At 48.3% G+C, this 14,999-nt stretch overlaps 1 protein-coding gene across 1 annotated transcript in view; it reads left to right on the top strand.

The window, feature by feature from the left end:
* LOC118717153 (ALK tyrosine kinase receptor) overlaps positions 1–14,999 on the top strand; it is a 71,484-nt gene that overhangs the window by 10,797 nt on the left and 45,688 nt on the right. Inside the window, exons 2-3 of the mRNA XM_036434870.2 lie at positions 3,109–3,203; positions 3,365–3,493. Coding sequence (XP_036290763.2) covers positions 3,109–3,203; positions 3,365–3,493 — 224 coding nt within the window. The remainder of the gene's footprint in view (positions 1–3,108; positions 3,204–3,364; positions 3,494–14,999) is intronic.

Genomic DNA, 14,999 nt, shown 5'->3' on the forward strand with positions numbered 1-14,999 from the left:
ATCCCTTCTTCACCTGAGGTTAGGGTAAAGACCCACAACCAGCTACCATGCAAAGTAGAGTAACCTGAATCTGGTGGCCCCAGGGGCCACCTCTTGGCCAGTGAACCCCCCCACAGAAAAGAAACTCCTAGATGGTTCTGCTGTCTCCTTCCTGTCCCATCTCCTACCAACCCCAGACCCCACTCCCAAACTGCCTCTGCTTCACCCCTGCCCTCCCACACCCTTTGCCCCACCTGTCCCTTCCCTGTAACCTCTAGAACCTGGAGCTTGAAGGGAAGAGTTGGCTTCCTAGATAGACAGAGGAAGCAATGTGTGTTTACAGCTGATGCGACATCTGATTGAGTCTTCCCTGATTATTGTGAGTGTTCCTGACTCAAAATATGTGCAATTCCAAGTGTCAATCAAACTCTTTTAAACAGCAGCTGTCACCGCTGTTGCCTTACAGAGCACTTAGAAACTATTCTATTTAGAAACCATCTGAGCCCCAGCCTGCATCAGGTCGTCCATGCTAAGAGTCCCAGTGGCTGGTTGAGAACTTTGCAGCTCTAATCTCTCAATAATAAAGCAGGTAGGAGGGGAGATGTTCAGTTTCTCCAGAAGGGCCCATTTAGGGGGAAACAGGAGTTTTTGTCCCCCTCCCCCCATGCTTGATAGGCACACATGTATAATTTACTGGCTCAGGCATCCCAGGCCTATAGAGATGGCACACCCATGATGCAGCTCAGCATTGAAATCAGTGCCCAGGGTGGCCCTTGGCCTACGGATGTCAGATTAGGGATGATCTAATAAAAAAGGGGAGACTAAGGAAGGTGGTTGTGGGCCCCTTACCCATGGTTGTGTGGGAACATCAGGCAGCTCTGCCTACTGTGTCCTGGGACACTGAGGCTCCAGCCAGGAACTCAACTATGGACCACGTGCCCCAAGGAGATCTGGGGAATGAGAGCTGTAATTGTGCCAAGACTCAGAGAAGCTACTGAAGGTGTGTGATACACCCATGCCTCTCATCATCTCCACCTCCTTCCACACCTCTCACACCTTAGCCAGAGGGGCCCTGACTTGCTCTGAGACATCCCTCACTCCAGTTCCTCTACTAGGAATGCCCTCTCCTCACTGTCCTCCATCCCCACACTCACACCTTTGAGTCCTTTTCTTTTTTCAACACCAACTTAAATATCACCTCCCCTGAGAAATGCTCCCCACCTCCCAAACCTGGTGGGCTTCCTCCTTTCTCTGAGCTCTTAGAGGATTTTATTCACACCTCATGTGGCATTTACCTCCCTCTACCTATTCTACACTGATGTATGTATACACTCTTCATCTCCCCACTAGATTGTAAGCAATTTGAATGCAGTATTCCTTTTGGATTTCTCTTAGAATCCCCCATAGGCCTGTGTCCTGTGCTTCCTCTGCCCTCTATGTCCCGCTATCTCCCACCCATCAGTCTCCCATTCCTGACAATGCTCTGGTTTTCTGCTCTTGCTACCCCTGGCTGCCAACCTATTGTGTGGGTTCCTTCTCTCTCTCCTTTGTACTGACAGCTTTATTGAGCTATAGGTGTGCATGTTGACAACTTTTAACAAATGCACAGTTGTACAAAGAGCACCACAATCCAATGTTAGAATATTTTCATCCCCCCCCCCCCGAAAGAACCCTGAGCTAGTTTTCAGTCAATACCTCCTGACTCCCAGCCATAGGCAACCATTGATCTGCTTTCTGCCTATAGATTTGCCTATTCTAAATATATATATATTTATTTTCAACACAGGAGCTTCCCCCTGGTGATCAATGTGCTCCCACAGGGGGAGCACTGCTCAGCCAGAAGCTGGGTTCATGGCTGGAGAGCATAGCAGCAGTGGCCAAAGCAGGGAGCAGGTGTAAGTCGGCAGTCATACATCCCCTGAGGGGTTCTGAACTACGAATGGCCACAGGCCAGGCTGAGGGGACCACCATTCTCCTCCCCCCTGCGACTCCCCCTGTGCATGAATTTTATGCACTGGGCCTCTAGTTTCATATAGATGGAGTAATTTCTATGAATAGGATAATGAGATATTTAACTTATTGTCTGATCTCTTTAACTCAGCATAATGTTTTTCAGCTCCATCCAATTTACAGCCTGTATCTGGTCCATCCTTTTATATTGGGGATGGGCATTCCATGGAACAGCCATCCTACATGTGGTTAACTCAGTCACCCATTGGGACATAGGCTCCCTCTCTTGATATTTTACACCCACACCAGAGACTGCACGGCCTCCTGCAGGTTATTCTGGATTGACTTTGAAGGGAGGAAAGGTTTTTAAAGCTCTCAGGAAACTCTCACTTCACAGCAGGAAAGATATGGCTGACAGTTTCCAGAAGGACGGCTCCCCAGGATACAAATGAACTGAAGATGAGTTTGTTTGTTTGTTTGTTTGTTTTTTAGCCTACTCTCAAGCCTTCCCTGGCCACAGTCCTTGACCTGCAAGGCTATGAGAGGTGGAAAGTGATATCTCAGTGTGTTTACTATTAATACTTATGGCCCACTCTGTGTTGTTTACAAACACCCCCAAGGCTCAGAGTCAAATCATTTAATATGTAACAACCAGTTGGGCACCACACAGACCAACTCCAGTGGGAACTGATGCTGGATACCAAATCCTTGAGACCCCTGCTGTGTGAAATCTAGGGGGCACCAGGAAAGAGCCAGGTGGCCTAAAGCTGCAGGAAGGGGCCTGTCAGGGGACAGTGGCTCTTTCTCAGTTTGTACAGAAGCATTTTAGTATTTTAACAATGACTTAGACCACACTGGGAACATCAAGCCTACCCATGTCCACCCATCCTGCACACCCAGAAAGTGAAAGCTCTCCTAGAGGTCCCAGGAGTTCTAGACCTGAGCCCCAAACTCCAAATTGATTAACATGTGGAACAGTCCCTCGGAGAGGGCAGTGCATTGTGCTGGACAAGTGGGGGGAGATGTTGACTGCCTCCTCGGACAGTCGCTCTGAGACAGGGAAGGCTGATGAACAGTGATCATGTGAAGGGTCTTGGCACCCGTTTGCTGGACGCTGGGTCCTAAGATGTGGCCAAGCCAGGTTGTTCCTCACACACACTCCTCTTAACACATGTACAGGTTCTGGCTGCAGATTGTCGTATGGTGGGGACAAGGATCCAGAGCCACCGTGGCTTTTGACAATATCTCCATCAGCCTGGACTGCTACCTCACCAGTGAGTCCGCCCTGCCCCCAGCACTTGTTCCCACCCAGACTACCCGGGTTCACTGTCCTTCCTTCACCTAAGCCACTTTCTCCCACCTTCCCTTGAGGCATGCTCACCTCCCTACAGCGGAGCCTCACTTAAGTCAACCAATGGGATCTTATCTATTCCAGTCAGTGGGGAGGACAAGATGCTGCAGAATACAGCACCCAAGTCAAGAAATCTGTTTGAAAGAAACCCTAACAAGGAGATGAAACTTTGGGAAAATATACCAAGAGAGACCCCCCTCTTTGACCCTACAGGTAAGAGTTCAACTTACTAATATTAGCAAAGTAATTATTTGTTGCAAAAGGCAGAAGAAAGATGGGTGCTATGATTGAGATGGGGAGCTAAGTTTAAAGAATAAGAAGTCAACCTGTAAAAGGAACATTACTTGCACTTTGGTTATGGACCTCCAAGAAGAAGCTGGCTCTCTTACTACAGAACTTCTGAAAGGTGTGCGAAGGAGCACTCCTTCATGCATAGGGAACACCCAGGCGCTGGCACAAACAGAGAACCAGGCTGACCTCGCCTCAACTCAGCCCCCTAAAACCAGTCTCTATTCACTGAACAAAGCAAACCTTCTATCAGATCTTTCCTCCACATAAAGAGGGTTGGGCCCAAGGCCAAGGTTACCTATTGCAAGAAGGCAAGCTAGCCCATCCTGGGGAAACCCCCCAGGGCATCAGGTTCAACACATGTCCCCAGAGCTTGGCTCCCATCAACGCTGCTTGACTCAGCAGTCCTGGGATGAAGGACTGCTTGAGGGGGCTCTGCTGCTTCCAACACAGGCCTCTTCAGCCTCGTGCCCTAAACCATGGCAGTGACTTCCCAGCTTCTCTTTGACCAGGGCGTCCTTTGGGGTCAGTCTCAGACCCCAGAGTGATGTTCCTCAGCAGCTATTCACTCCATGAGCCAGCAGCCCCAGGGAAGCTGATGAAGGCCTCTGGGCCACACCCACAGTCAGGGTTCCCCAGGTAAGCAGTAGGCCTGGGCACTGAGGCTTCTTCTAACATAAGTAACCGGGAGACACTCTTCCTCCTGTAATAGGTGATACGGATAAATGATAAACCTCTCACTTCTGTTTATAAATGTGCAATCCTTGTTTACTGCAAATCACATTGAATGCATTGACTCTCAACATATTAAGTATTAGCTTTGCTTTGTGCTTGCTGTCATTCTTCCTTTCCTCCGAAAAGCTACCCCAGAACTAACTATCCCGTCCTAGCTCCTGCCTGACCTCACAGCTCCAAACCAGGGGAAAAGTTCATGGCTTCTCCCATTACCTCCCCCTTCCTCTCTTCTCCTTTAACGGGAAGCTCAAAATACCTTTCCAGTTTTCCACGCTGTAATCTCTGTTTCCCAACCCTGCCTCGTGGTTCATGGCTCATTGAAACCATCTAACACAAGGGAGGACCTGCTTTCATCGTTCAATGGCCTTCCCCGCACCTCACCTCATAAGGGAGCAACTATCTCCCTGACTTCCCAGTCCTTGGTCAACCATGGCTCCTGTGATAAACTCAGGACATTCTAAGCAAACGTCACAGCAAGCCACTGCCTGCCTAACCACCAGCACCTGTTACACGCAGGGGTTCTGGAAACACTTACTGATTGATTGGTGGACACTTAATGCTTGGGCTCGGTTCTCAGATGTCAGCTGCTGGCTCCCCTGCAGCCAGCATTCGGAAACCTGCCATCCACCCTGCCTGACTCGGGTTTATTGCCATATAACTCCCACTGTCCCTAAAGGGCTGGTCGATAAGGGCCTGGCCAGTGGCCACTCAGACTAATGAAATCACACAGCGGCTCAAAAGCGTTGGTACTCCCCTACCACCTCCAGATAAAATCAGAAGTGAGTGGCTGCCTGATGGCTGGAGGTGACAATGGCTGGGACACAGCTTCCTCTACTGAGTGGCCCAGCCTCAGAGCAGGGTGATGGGCAGATGGCTTTGGGTCAGCACTGGTTCTTCAGACCCCCTTTTGGAGTAACCCCAACTCAAAGGAAAGAGGACACTGAGCCCCTGGGAGGTGTTAGAGAGCCCCATAAAGAGTTAGTGCTTCCCCAGGACCCACTGTCAGATCAGGGAGCAGCTCAGGTGAGGGAGAAGCCGAGGCAGGCTTCCAATACCCCTTCCCCTGCTGTGTGTTTCAGTAGCAGGAAGCATCTCTCCCCCAGCCTGACAGACTCCCAGTCCCACCTTGCTGTGGACTCTAGCAGTGTGGTGGGGGCCCCTGTCTTCATCGAGAGGATTTATAGGGGGAGGGGAGCAGGGCTTCCTTTCCCCACCACCCACAAGATAAGGTCCACTGGGCCCTCTGCATCAGCACTGGCCAGGACTCAGGCTCATGGTCAGGGAGAGGAGGCTGACTGCCCCTGGATCCATGTTGAGTCCACAGTTCCAACAGAATCCTCTGAGGGCAGAAATGCTGAGCAGGACCAGATCCAGGCCAGGATCTCAGAGAACTCACAGGTTAGAAAAAGGAGAGAACGGGTAGACAAGGATTACATCCAGTTACACGCCTATGGCAAGAGGAGTTCTGCAGAGGAGGATCCTGAGGGAGGAGGGTCCTGAAGGAGGGGGATCCTGGAGGAGAGGGGGTCCAACGGGCTCATGGAGAGGCCTGGGTCAGGGCCACACCCACTCAAATAATCGGCAGGCAAACACTGGCCTGACACCTGCCTTCCATGCGCCCAGCACCACAGGGACAAGGTGAGCTTCTGGCCCAAAGGAGCCACGTGGCCTGGGAACAGGGAGACCACAGTCTGCAACTTCATCCAAACGTAGAGCTCCTACCAGGAAGGCCCCCTAGAGAGGACAGGAGGGCTGGGGCCCCGAGGGGAAGGGAAGGGGAGGAAAGGAGTAATCCATGAGCACACCTGACCCTGGCTAGGGTGTTCCACACATCAGCTCCTCCCGTCCTCACTGCCCAGGGACAACTACTGTGTTCCCACTGTAGGGAGGAGGAGGAGGAGGATCTGGAAGATTATTAGTGGCCCACAGCTGGTAAGGAAGGGGGCCTGAAATCTACATTTTTTTCAGCCAGCTGAGCTACTTCTGAGTGTCCAAGTCTCCAACCACAGATCAACACCAAAAAGGAAAAAGAGGGTAGTGTGTCCAGTTGAGAGCCCCTACGTGACCAGTAAACAAATCAGTTGTCAGAGGAGACAAGATAAAATTTTCTTCCAAAGCTCAGCGCTGTCTGTTTCTGCTGGGCTGGAACGGGGCGGCTGGCTAGGGCACCGCCTGGAAACGCAGAGGCAGTTTCAGGAGATTCACTCACAGAGCTTCCAAATCTGCCTAAACATGCCTAATCCCCCCTTCCCCTGCCTCTCCAGCCAGCCGTCCCTTCCAATGAGGGCCTGGCAGAGAAAAGCCCTGCCAGGTGCCTCTCGAAGCATTCTCGAAAGCCTGAGTCACTAGCTAATCAGAAAGAAAGGAAAGAAAAAAAAAAGAAGAAAAAAAAACAGAGAAAATGGGATAAGTATTAAGTCTGAGAAAATTACATTTGTCAGCTTTGCACATACAATTACACTAACCAAATGGTTGGGATAATGCAATCACTGAGCTCTGGAGCGCTCGCCCTCTCTCTAATGAGCATTAGTGGTGAGGAGGTGGGAGCGGGCTCTGCCGTCCTGTCTCTCTGAAAGCCCAGGTAAGGACAGGCGATCCTGCCTCTGCTTCCTTAAACCTCTCTCCTCCGGCTGTGTAGGGAGAGTGGAAAAGGATCAGCTCAGTCTAAGTGAGAACCAGGCTAAACCTTGGGCCCAACCCAAAAGTCACTACAACTCACGGAGTCCTGGCTCAAACCACAGTCTTGCCTCTGAGTTATTATAGTTGGTGACCGTTGGTTTACCGTTTTCTGAGTGGGATCATGAAAATAGCACTGGACCGGGAGTCAGAACCCCTGGCCTCGCCTGGGGGGGAGGGGCCTGCACTAGCCAGCTGTGATGCTGGGCGTAAGGAAGCCCCAGCTCTCTAATTAACCCAGGACACGGTGGATGTGCCCAGAAGTGAGGGTGACAGACCTTCCGTCCCCACACACGCTCCTGTGATTCAAGAACAGATGCCAATTCCAATGAGAAAGTTTTATGTGTTTCATATAAATTGATTGGGTCTATTTCTGCTAAACGCATTATCCATTCACCCCAGAACAACTATTAGAGTTAATAGAATTTGTAGCGAGAGCCATTATCATCCAAGCACGCCTTCTGGGGATGACGGCATTGCTGGAAAGCAGGCTGTGTGGGGCCGGCCACTCGCTCAGAGCCTGGCCTTTTACGCACTGGGGTCTTTGTTCCAGTGCAGCCTTCTACACTCAGGCCCCGCAGGCCCAGCCAGGCTCACCAGCAGCTGTGGTGGGCTCTCTCATGTGCAGTCTCTCAGTTACTGGTGCTATCTGATCCCCTTTTACAGACAAGGTGACCAAGGCCCACAGAGATTAAGTAACTGTGCCCTAAATTTTACAACTGATGTAAAAGGCTAAAGAGTGGATTTTTTTAATTGCATAGAAAGCTAAAATCTTCTAAGCCAAATAACATTTGGAAGGATACAGTCGTGATAAATTTTAAAGCAGGGATGGGGAAACTTTTCTACCAAGGGCCATTTGTATATTTATAACATTACTAGAGGCCCAGTGCATGAAAATTCATGCACTGGAGGGAGGGTCCCTCAGCCTGGCCTGCCCCCTTTCACAGTCCAAGAGCCCTCAGGGGCGGGAGGTGACCAGGCGATCAGGGGAAGGCAAGGCCCCCATCACACCTCTGCTCCTGCCACTGCCAACAGTGCAGGCCTTGGCCAGCCCTTGTTACCTGAGCCTCGAGCGGCCCTGGGCAGCTGGACAGCCACCATCTGAGGCTTGCTCTGTGCCTCAGGTCAGCCCTGGGAGCCTGAGGGGACTGGGGGACTTCAGAGGCAAGCACTCCGGCAGGGCTGAGGGGACTTGGTGCCACCATCTTGTGGCTGTGGGTATCACCATCTTTGAGTGCATGGCAGTCAACTAGAATATTCCTTCCTTATTGGCTCTTGGCACTGCCATCTTTGAGAGCAGGAAAGTCAATTAGCATATTCCCTCTTTATTACAATAGATAGGATTTGTGGGTACTACAAAAGTATTAACTTAAAAATTAGCCTGCTGTATTTGGTCAAACATTTAATTAACTCATCACTAATGCCTTAGCAGAGCCAGACCAAATGATTTTGTGGGCCTTACACAGTCTGTTGGCTGGACATTCCCCATCCCTGATTTAAAAGAATCCCACTGTTGTAAAGGTCACCTGGAGGAATCTCCAATCTCTCAAACTCCTGTTTCTAATGTGAGTTTTTGCTTAAACAGAGCACATTTGCATCTTCACTAATATTAAAAACACTTTTCTAGGCACAAATGCACCACGCACAGGTGAGAGAGCTGATAATTGCAGCTAATTGGCGGCCCTCTGTGGCGCCAGCCTCCACTAATGTACGTGGCCTGCACTCTGTCAGCACCCATTCTACTGGGGGGGCAACTCGAGGAGCTCGGCAGGAGTAGGGCCAGAGGTGCAATTCCTGGAAACTGTTAGGCACTGACCTTTTTCCTGCTCAGCTGGCCTACTATTGAACCGAGAGCTTTGTGTTCTCTCCTGTTTTACTAATTTTAGATTCTCATCTATTTATAGCAAATGTGACGCAGGAAGCACCAGCCTTAACAAGGTTCGTGGGTGCCCAGTCACTGCAGCAGGTGCGCTCTCCTAATTAGGATGTCACTCTTTATTTCTCTGCACTTCTCTCCCCCAAATGCTCCAGGAAGAAAGCTGGCGTGGAACTAATTCGGATTCATGATCCCCATTACTGACATTAAGGAGTCTTGTCCAATGCAAGCAGCTTTGCCCACTGGAGAGACAGCCCACCTCCCTAACGGGTGGCCAACACCAAGGCGCAGGGGCTGCTCTGTTGCACTTGCACAGGTGGCAGGTGGCAGGTTAGAACTGGAAGCTCCCCGGCAGAGTGCCTCCTGCAGCAGAGCTTCCCAGGTGAATGGTCCCTGTCTACAGGCTGCCTCCTTTCACCTGCCCACAGTTACTAAGCACATTCAGCACATCTCATTGATCCCTCCAGCCCCCCTCCTCATGCCCCCTCCAGAAGCAGCATGGCACAGCTCTCAGAGCACTGACTGCCTTTGTTCAAATCCCAGCTCTGCCACTTACTGTAAGTCACTCCCTTCTCCTTTCTGTGTCTTTTTTTCTCCACCTTAAAATATTGTGTTTGCATCCCATAGGTGTGATGAAAGGATCACATGAGTGAATATGTGTCCAGGGCTTATGTGAGCCACCATTACTTTCCCTGGTGTAGAACTGAGGAAACAGGATCAGAAAGGCTTTGGGACTTGCCCACCAGTAAACTGCAAAGCCAGGGACCAGCTCACTCTAAAGTCTTCCCCCCTAAACTCCACGCCCTCCTAGGAGCAATCCCCTTGCTGTCTGGTCGCTGGCCACAGAGAAGCTTTGCTGCTTCCAGGCCCATTGTTTCCTCCTTCCAGTCAGAAGATTTGCCTCAGTGTTCACTGTAGAAGACATCATTGCTTTCTAGTCAATGTTTTCACAATTTCCTGAATCTATATATATATATATATATATATATCTATATATATATATCTACATTAATAAAAGAGTGAGATGCAAATTGACCATACTTTTGTGACACCCACCAGCCAATCAACAGTGAGTATGCAAATTAACCCAACAAAGATGGCAGGTTAATTTGCATATGCAGCCACGCTGGGCAGCATGGGAAGGTGGAAAGGTGGCTCCAGTGGGAGTGAAGGCGGTGCCAGCAGCCAGGGGAAGGAAGGCCCGTTCTTGCATGAATCTTCATGCATCAGGCATCTAGTGTGTGTGTGTGTGTGTGTGTGTGTGTGTATACATATATATATATATATGTATATGTATATGTATATATATATGTGTGTATATATATATATAGAGAGAGAGAGAGAGAGAGAGAGAGAGAGAGAGAGAGAGCGAGCCAGCTGGGTTTTATTTTCACTAGCATGTGCTATGTGCCTGCTCTGTGCCAAGCTCTGGGGCCTGTAGCTGGGAATGAGCCCAAGTGTCCCTCCTGGAAACTGCCACCCAGAGCTGGGTTCACGTAAGCTCGAGATGAAGCCACTGCTGTCCCAGCACAAGAAAGACTGGTTCCCATTCCAATTTCCAAACATACACACATGGAGTTAGGACAGGACCCCACTCCATGGCTGACTTTATCTTCCCCTGAAGGGTGACAAGGTCTCATCCAAGATGGATGTTTTGCAAATTATACTGAACTGATCATCCTTCTTTAGTATCCTTTGAGAAAGCCAGGAATCAATAGGGTTACGTTAGAACTGTCTAACCGTGGCCCCCACTGGAGAAATAGCGTAGCATTATCCAACTCTGACAGGCTCCAAAACACCTCACAAACCTCTAATCTAACACTATAGACTAGTGCTGGAGTTATGGCAAATAAAGGCCAAACAACTTAACGTCATGCCTGGGCTCCTCTTAGCCATGGAGAGGATTCTGTCATCCTCTCTCCCGGCTGGCCTGAGAAAACATGGTTTTCCCCCTTTGGTTCAGTGAAAGGTTACATAAGTAGGAGACAATAAATGGTCCAGGAACTCTGGTCTCTGCACGCCTTGATTAAGACCATTTAGCTTCAAGACCATCAGTGCAAGTGCATTAAGCGCTTATTATTTGGGATGTCCCCTTTTAATTACCATCCTCCCAGACTTGCTGGTTCTGCCTCAAAACCACTCTGCATCCCCTCGGAACCTGTTAGCTCTCTGCTTGCTGCAGCTAAGCTTCAGTGTCCTGAGCAGATGTCACTTTGTTTAAATTCATCTAGGCTTGGAGCTGACAGAGGAACTAGGAGGGGAAAGGCTGAAATGCTAATTCTAGATCACAAAAGGGGATTCTTCCCATTTGCTTCTTCACTGGGAAGAGGAAAGGCAATGAGAGAGAGGGCCCTGGGAAGGACTCAGCCCAGCCAGTGCCCTCCACGCTGGGTGCTTACACAAATGAGGAGACCAAAGAAAGTATTGGCTGCTGGGGCAGGGCTGTGGAGTGACTGGATAGTTATCTATTGCTTCATAATAAATGACCATAAAAGTGGTGGCTTAAAATAGCACACATTTTTGTTGCTGTGGGTCAGGAAACCAGTAACAGCTCAGCTGAGTCCTGTTTCATAATTTCTCAGAAGGTTACAATTAGGTGTTAGCCAGGGCTGGGTTCTTATCTGAAAGCTCAAGCGGGAAGGAGTCATCCCCTCCATGCTCACATGGCTGTTGGCAGTTCCTGGAGAAGCAGTGAGGGAAGGGCACCAGGCATGGTGTGGGGAGAAAGATACATTTTTCAAACAAATCCCAGGCCATTGGATCTAGGATGGCTGGTTTGTTTTTTATAGTGAATGTTGACAGTTTCTTCATAATAACTGTTGAGAGCAAATTTTATTTATTTAATTATAATTTATTAAATAACGGGCCGATTGAATGACAACTCTTCCAGGATCAATGTTCACAACTAAGGAAAATAAGGCATAGCTCAAGCTTATCCAGCATTCTAACTAAGGATCATAAAAAACTCTCCAGAATAGCTCCCTGGAAAATAGGACTATTTTCTTTTCTTCTCTCAACCAGCTTTGTGACTTTGATTCTATTAATAAATCCATTCAGTAAATCAACTGATCAGTTCCATCAGCCATCGGGTCAGTGGAGTATCCACACTGCTAAGGAGCAAGATTCAAGTGTTTTCTTACAGACTTCGGGGCTCCTTGGATTTCAGTAATGTAGGTGTGGGTGTTCAAATGAGTGTGTGTTCCGCCTACTACTTTTCTTTCTGTTCTTGACGTTTGGATTTCCCTCTTTCATGTGTCTCCGCTCTCCAGTTTATCTTAGAGGGTCTGGGCCCCAGACCCAGGAGCCAGGACATGCTTTTTTCCTAGCTCCAAATCCCAAGGCCTCTTGGGCTCCTGTACCTCTGTCAGCCCGCCTGCCAGAGGTGTTACAGTCACAAAAGCCTTGTAAGGGTTTCACCCTTCATGGTCTAGACCAGTGATCGGCAAACCACATTTCATGAGCCACATAGGACTCTTTGGCCCCTTGAGTGTGGCTCTTCCACAAAATACCACATGTGGACATGCACGTACAGTGCAATTGAAACTTCGTGGCCCATTCACAGAAGTGGGTTTGCAGCATGGCAAGTCTATTTTGAAGAAGTGGTTCTAACGCCAAGCCAAACTCAAGGGGCCAAAGAGCCACATGTGGCTCGAGAGCCGCAGTTTGCGAACCACTGGCCTAGACCAAGGCTTTCTCTCCCCAGTCAGGGGACAGAGTAGATACAGGCAGAAATCAATGATGCTTCAGGCTTGAGTGTGGCGAAGCTCAGATTTGGACCATAACCACTTCCCACTTTAATTCTCAAACCACATCCATTATGTGTAACCACCAGATGGGTGAGTCCGCAGCACCCATCTCAATATCACATATTTAACACAGCTCTGGCCTGAAGCCAACTTGGGGATAACCAAATTAGCCCCAAGGCGTCCCTTAACTTAATTTTAACAGTTCTGTTTTCAGGATAGTGTTTTTCCCTGAGACCTTTCTCTTCTCTCGCGTGTTACTGGCATTCCCTCGGGGAGCAGGGGTGGCTAAGAGCACAGCGCAGCAGCCATCCCAGGCGCCATTAGAAACTTCCTCCGATTGCCAATGTCAGAGCTGTTTAGGGTAATTCGATTCTGAAAGCAGCTTTTATCTCAACAGCCCTGACTTACTGCCCTGTTGTTGGGGAGCTGACTCACTAGGAGGTTCCTCCAGTGAAACAATGTCTGCCTCCCAGCAGAGAGGGCCCTGGGCCTCTGGCCTTTATTCCTGGGAGACCTCAGCATTTTTGGGCATCCTGACTGAGGAACCGTGTGTGAGCAAAGGAGACAATGATGGCAAAAGGAAAAATAGATCACATGTGTGAACACAGTACAAAAGACAGGGCTAGTGTTACAATTACTGATGTTACTACCTGCTACCTTCTCATCAAAAAACACCCCGAGGAAAAAACGATTGGAAAGCTTTACACAAATGAACTGTGTGTGTGTGTGTGTGTGCGCGTGCGCGCGCGCACACACAAGTACATACAAACAAAGTCTGTCTGAAAAACTAACTAGAACAACATGCATCAACTAAAAACGGTGCTGCTGAACGTGCCCACCTCAGCCTCAGGTTTTGTCTGTAACCACAGGCCACCTGGTCACCTTTCTACACTATTGCCTAGCTGATGAGACACATGTAATCTGATGACCTACCAGCTGTAAAAAGCTAAACTTACTGGAGGATGGAAGTGCTACGTAAATGCACTGTAACTAAACACCTTGAACTTGAATGGCCCAAAGATTCCCAGCCCTGTTTACTCACCGCCATTGTAGCATCCTTTTATCTGAGATTACTTCCCATGTCTTCTCCCATCCACCAAATATGTTTCAAAATATAAATGCATTCCAAAACTATAAAACAAAGACTCCTGCATCTAGCTGTCCCTCAGCCTGATACACAAGAGGAGCTGAGGGCCACTTTCACACCTTCACCCAGCATTGGGTATAAAATAGATTAAACATAGGGAGATATGAACACTAAGAAAATATATCTGACAGTAGAGAAGAGAGTCAGTATAAAATATTTATATCTGAAGCCATTTAGTGAAGGATCAAACAGCTAGAACAACTAGCTAAGTCTGGGTGGCACTATGAAGAAAAAGTTAAATTCCACTTAGTGGGCTACATGATGTAGCAGCAGTTTCTAGGCCATGGTCATTGGAGATGTCAATGAGGTAAAATCTGAAAAACCCTATAGCCCCAGAAATAGGAATGCAGGCGAGGAACTGATCAGATAGATGGTATAAAGGAGTTAATCATAGCAAATGACCTCAAGTAATTCCTCAAGTAATTTTTTTCTCTCAAGGATTCTGGGAATTTGGTGGTGATGGCAGTAACAGCATAGTTCTTTTTATCTCTCTGAATCCTTCCATGGAAACAGAGCAACCATATATCAAAACTGAAAACCCATGAATATATGCAACAAACATGTTCATAAGGTATTCCTCTAACCCTAAAATACAAATGGGTCAGAACAAAGCACAAACAACCAGGGCCTGCATAGTGTTAACAACGAAGCAAGAGAAAGGTGAGAAAAGCAACAGGCTGCCTTACAAACCTGAGAGCAGGAGGAACCCCAAATAGCTAACAGCTATTTGCTGGAAATGACAGAAAGCCGATGTGAGAGCCCTTTGCCCAGTTCAGTGGCCTCTGAGTACAAACGGTCCATGGTAAGATCTGAAGCAACGAGTGCAGTCTGGCCACCACGCCTCCTTTCCAGGAAGGGCCCCCACTGGAAAAACATTTCTGGAAGCGAAATCAGTATTTAGTAATACAAGGATCATAAAAATAAATAAATAAATAAAAGGGTTTTCAGGTAAAAGTATGTGGGGTGGGAGGTGTGAAACAGCCAGAAACATTAGGAAGCAAACTGGCATATTTTTAAACACTATATATTTTTAAAATAACAAGAAATATAAAGGAAGTTCTGTGAAGTTGGAACATCTCCTGAATCCTGAAAGTCCTAGAAACTAATTTTATATAAAAATGTATAACAGAAATATCAAGATTAAATCACATACAAAATTACAATAAAAAAGTTTAAAGAGTATAGAGGATAGAATAACAACTGGACAGAAAAATGAAAGCATAACAAAAATACATGCCTACAGAAGAGCTC

The sequence above is a fragment of the Pipistrellus kuhlii genome, unplaced genomic scaffold (genome assembly GCF_014108245.1).
Source record: "Pipistrellus kuhlii isolate mPipKuh1 unplaced genomic scaffold, mPipKuh1.p scaffold_m20_p_13, whole genome shotgun sequence".
NCBI classification, from domain to species: domain Eukaryota; kingdom Metazoa; phylum Chordata; class Mammalia; order Chiroptera; family Vespertilionidae; genus Pipistrellus; species Pipistrellus kuhlii.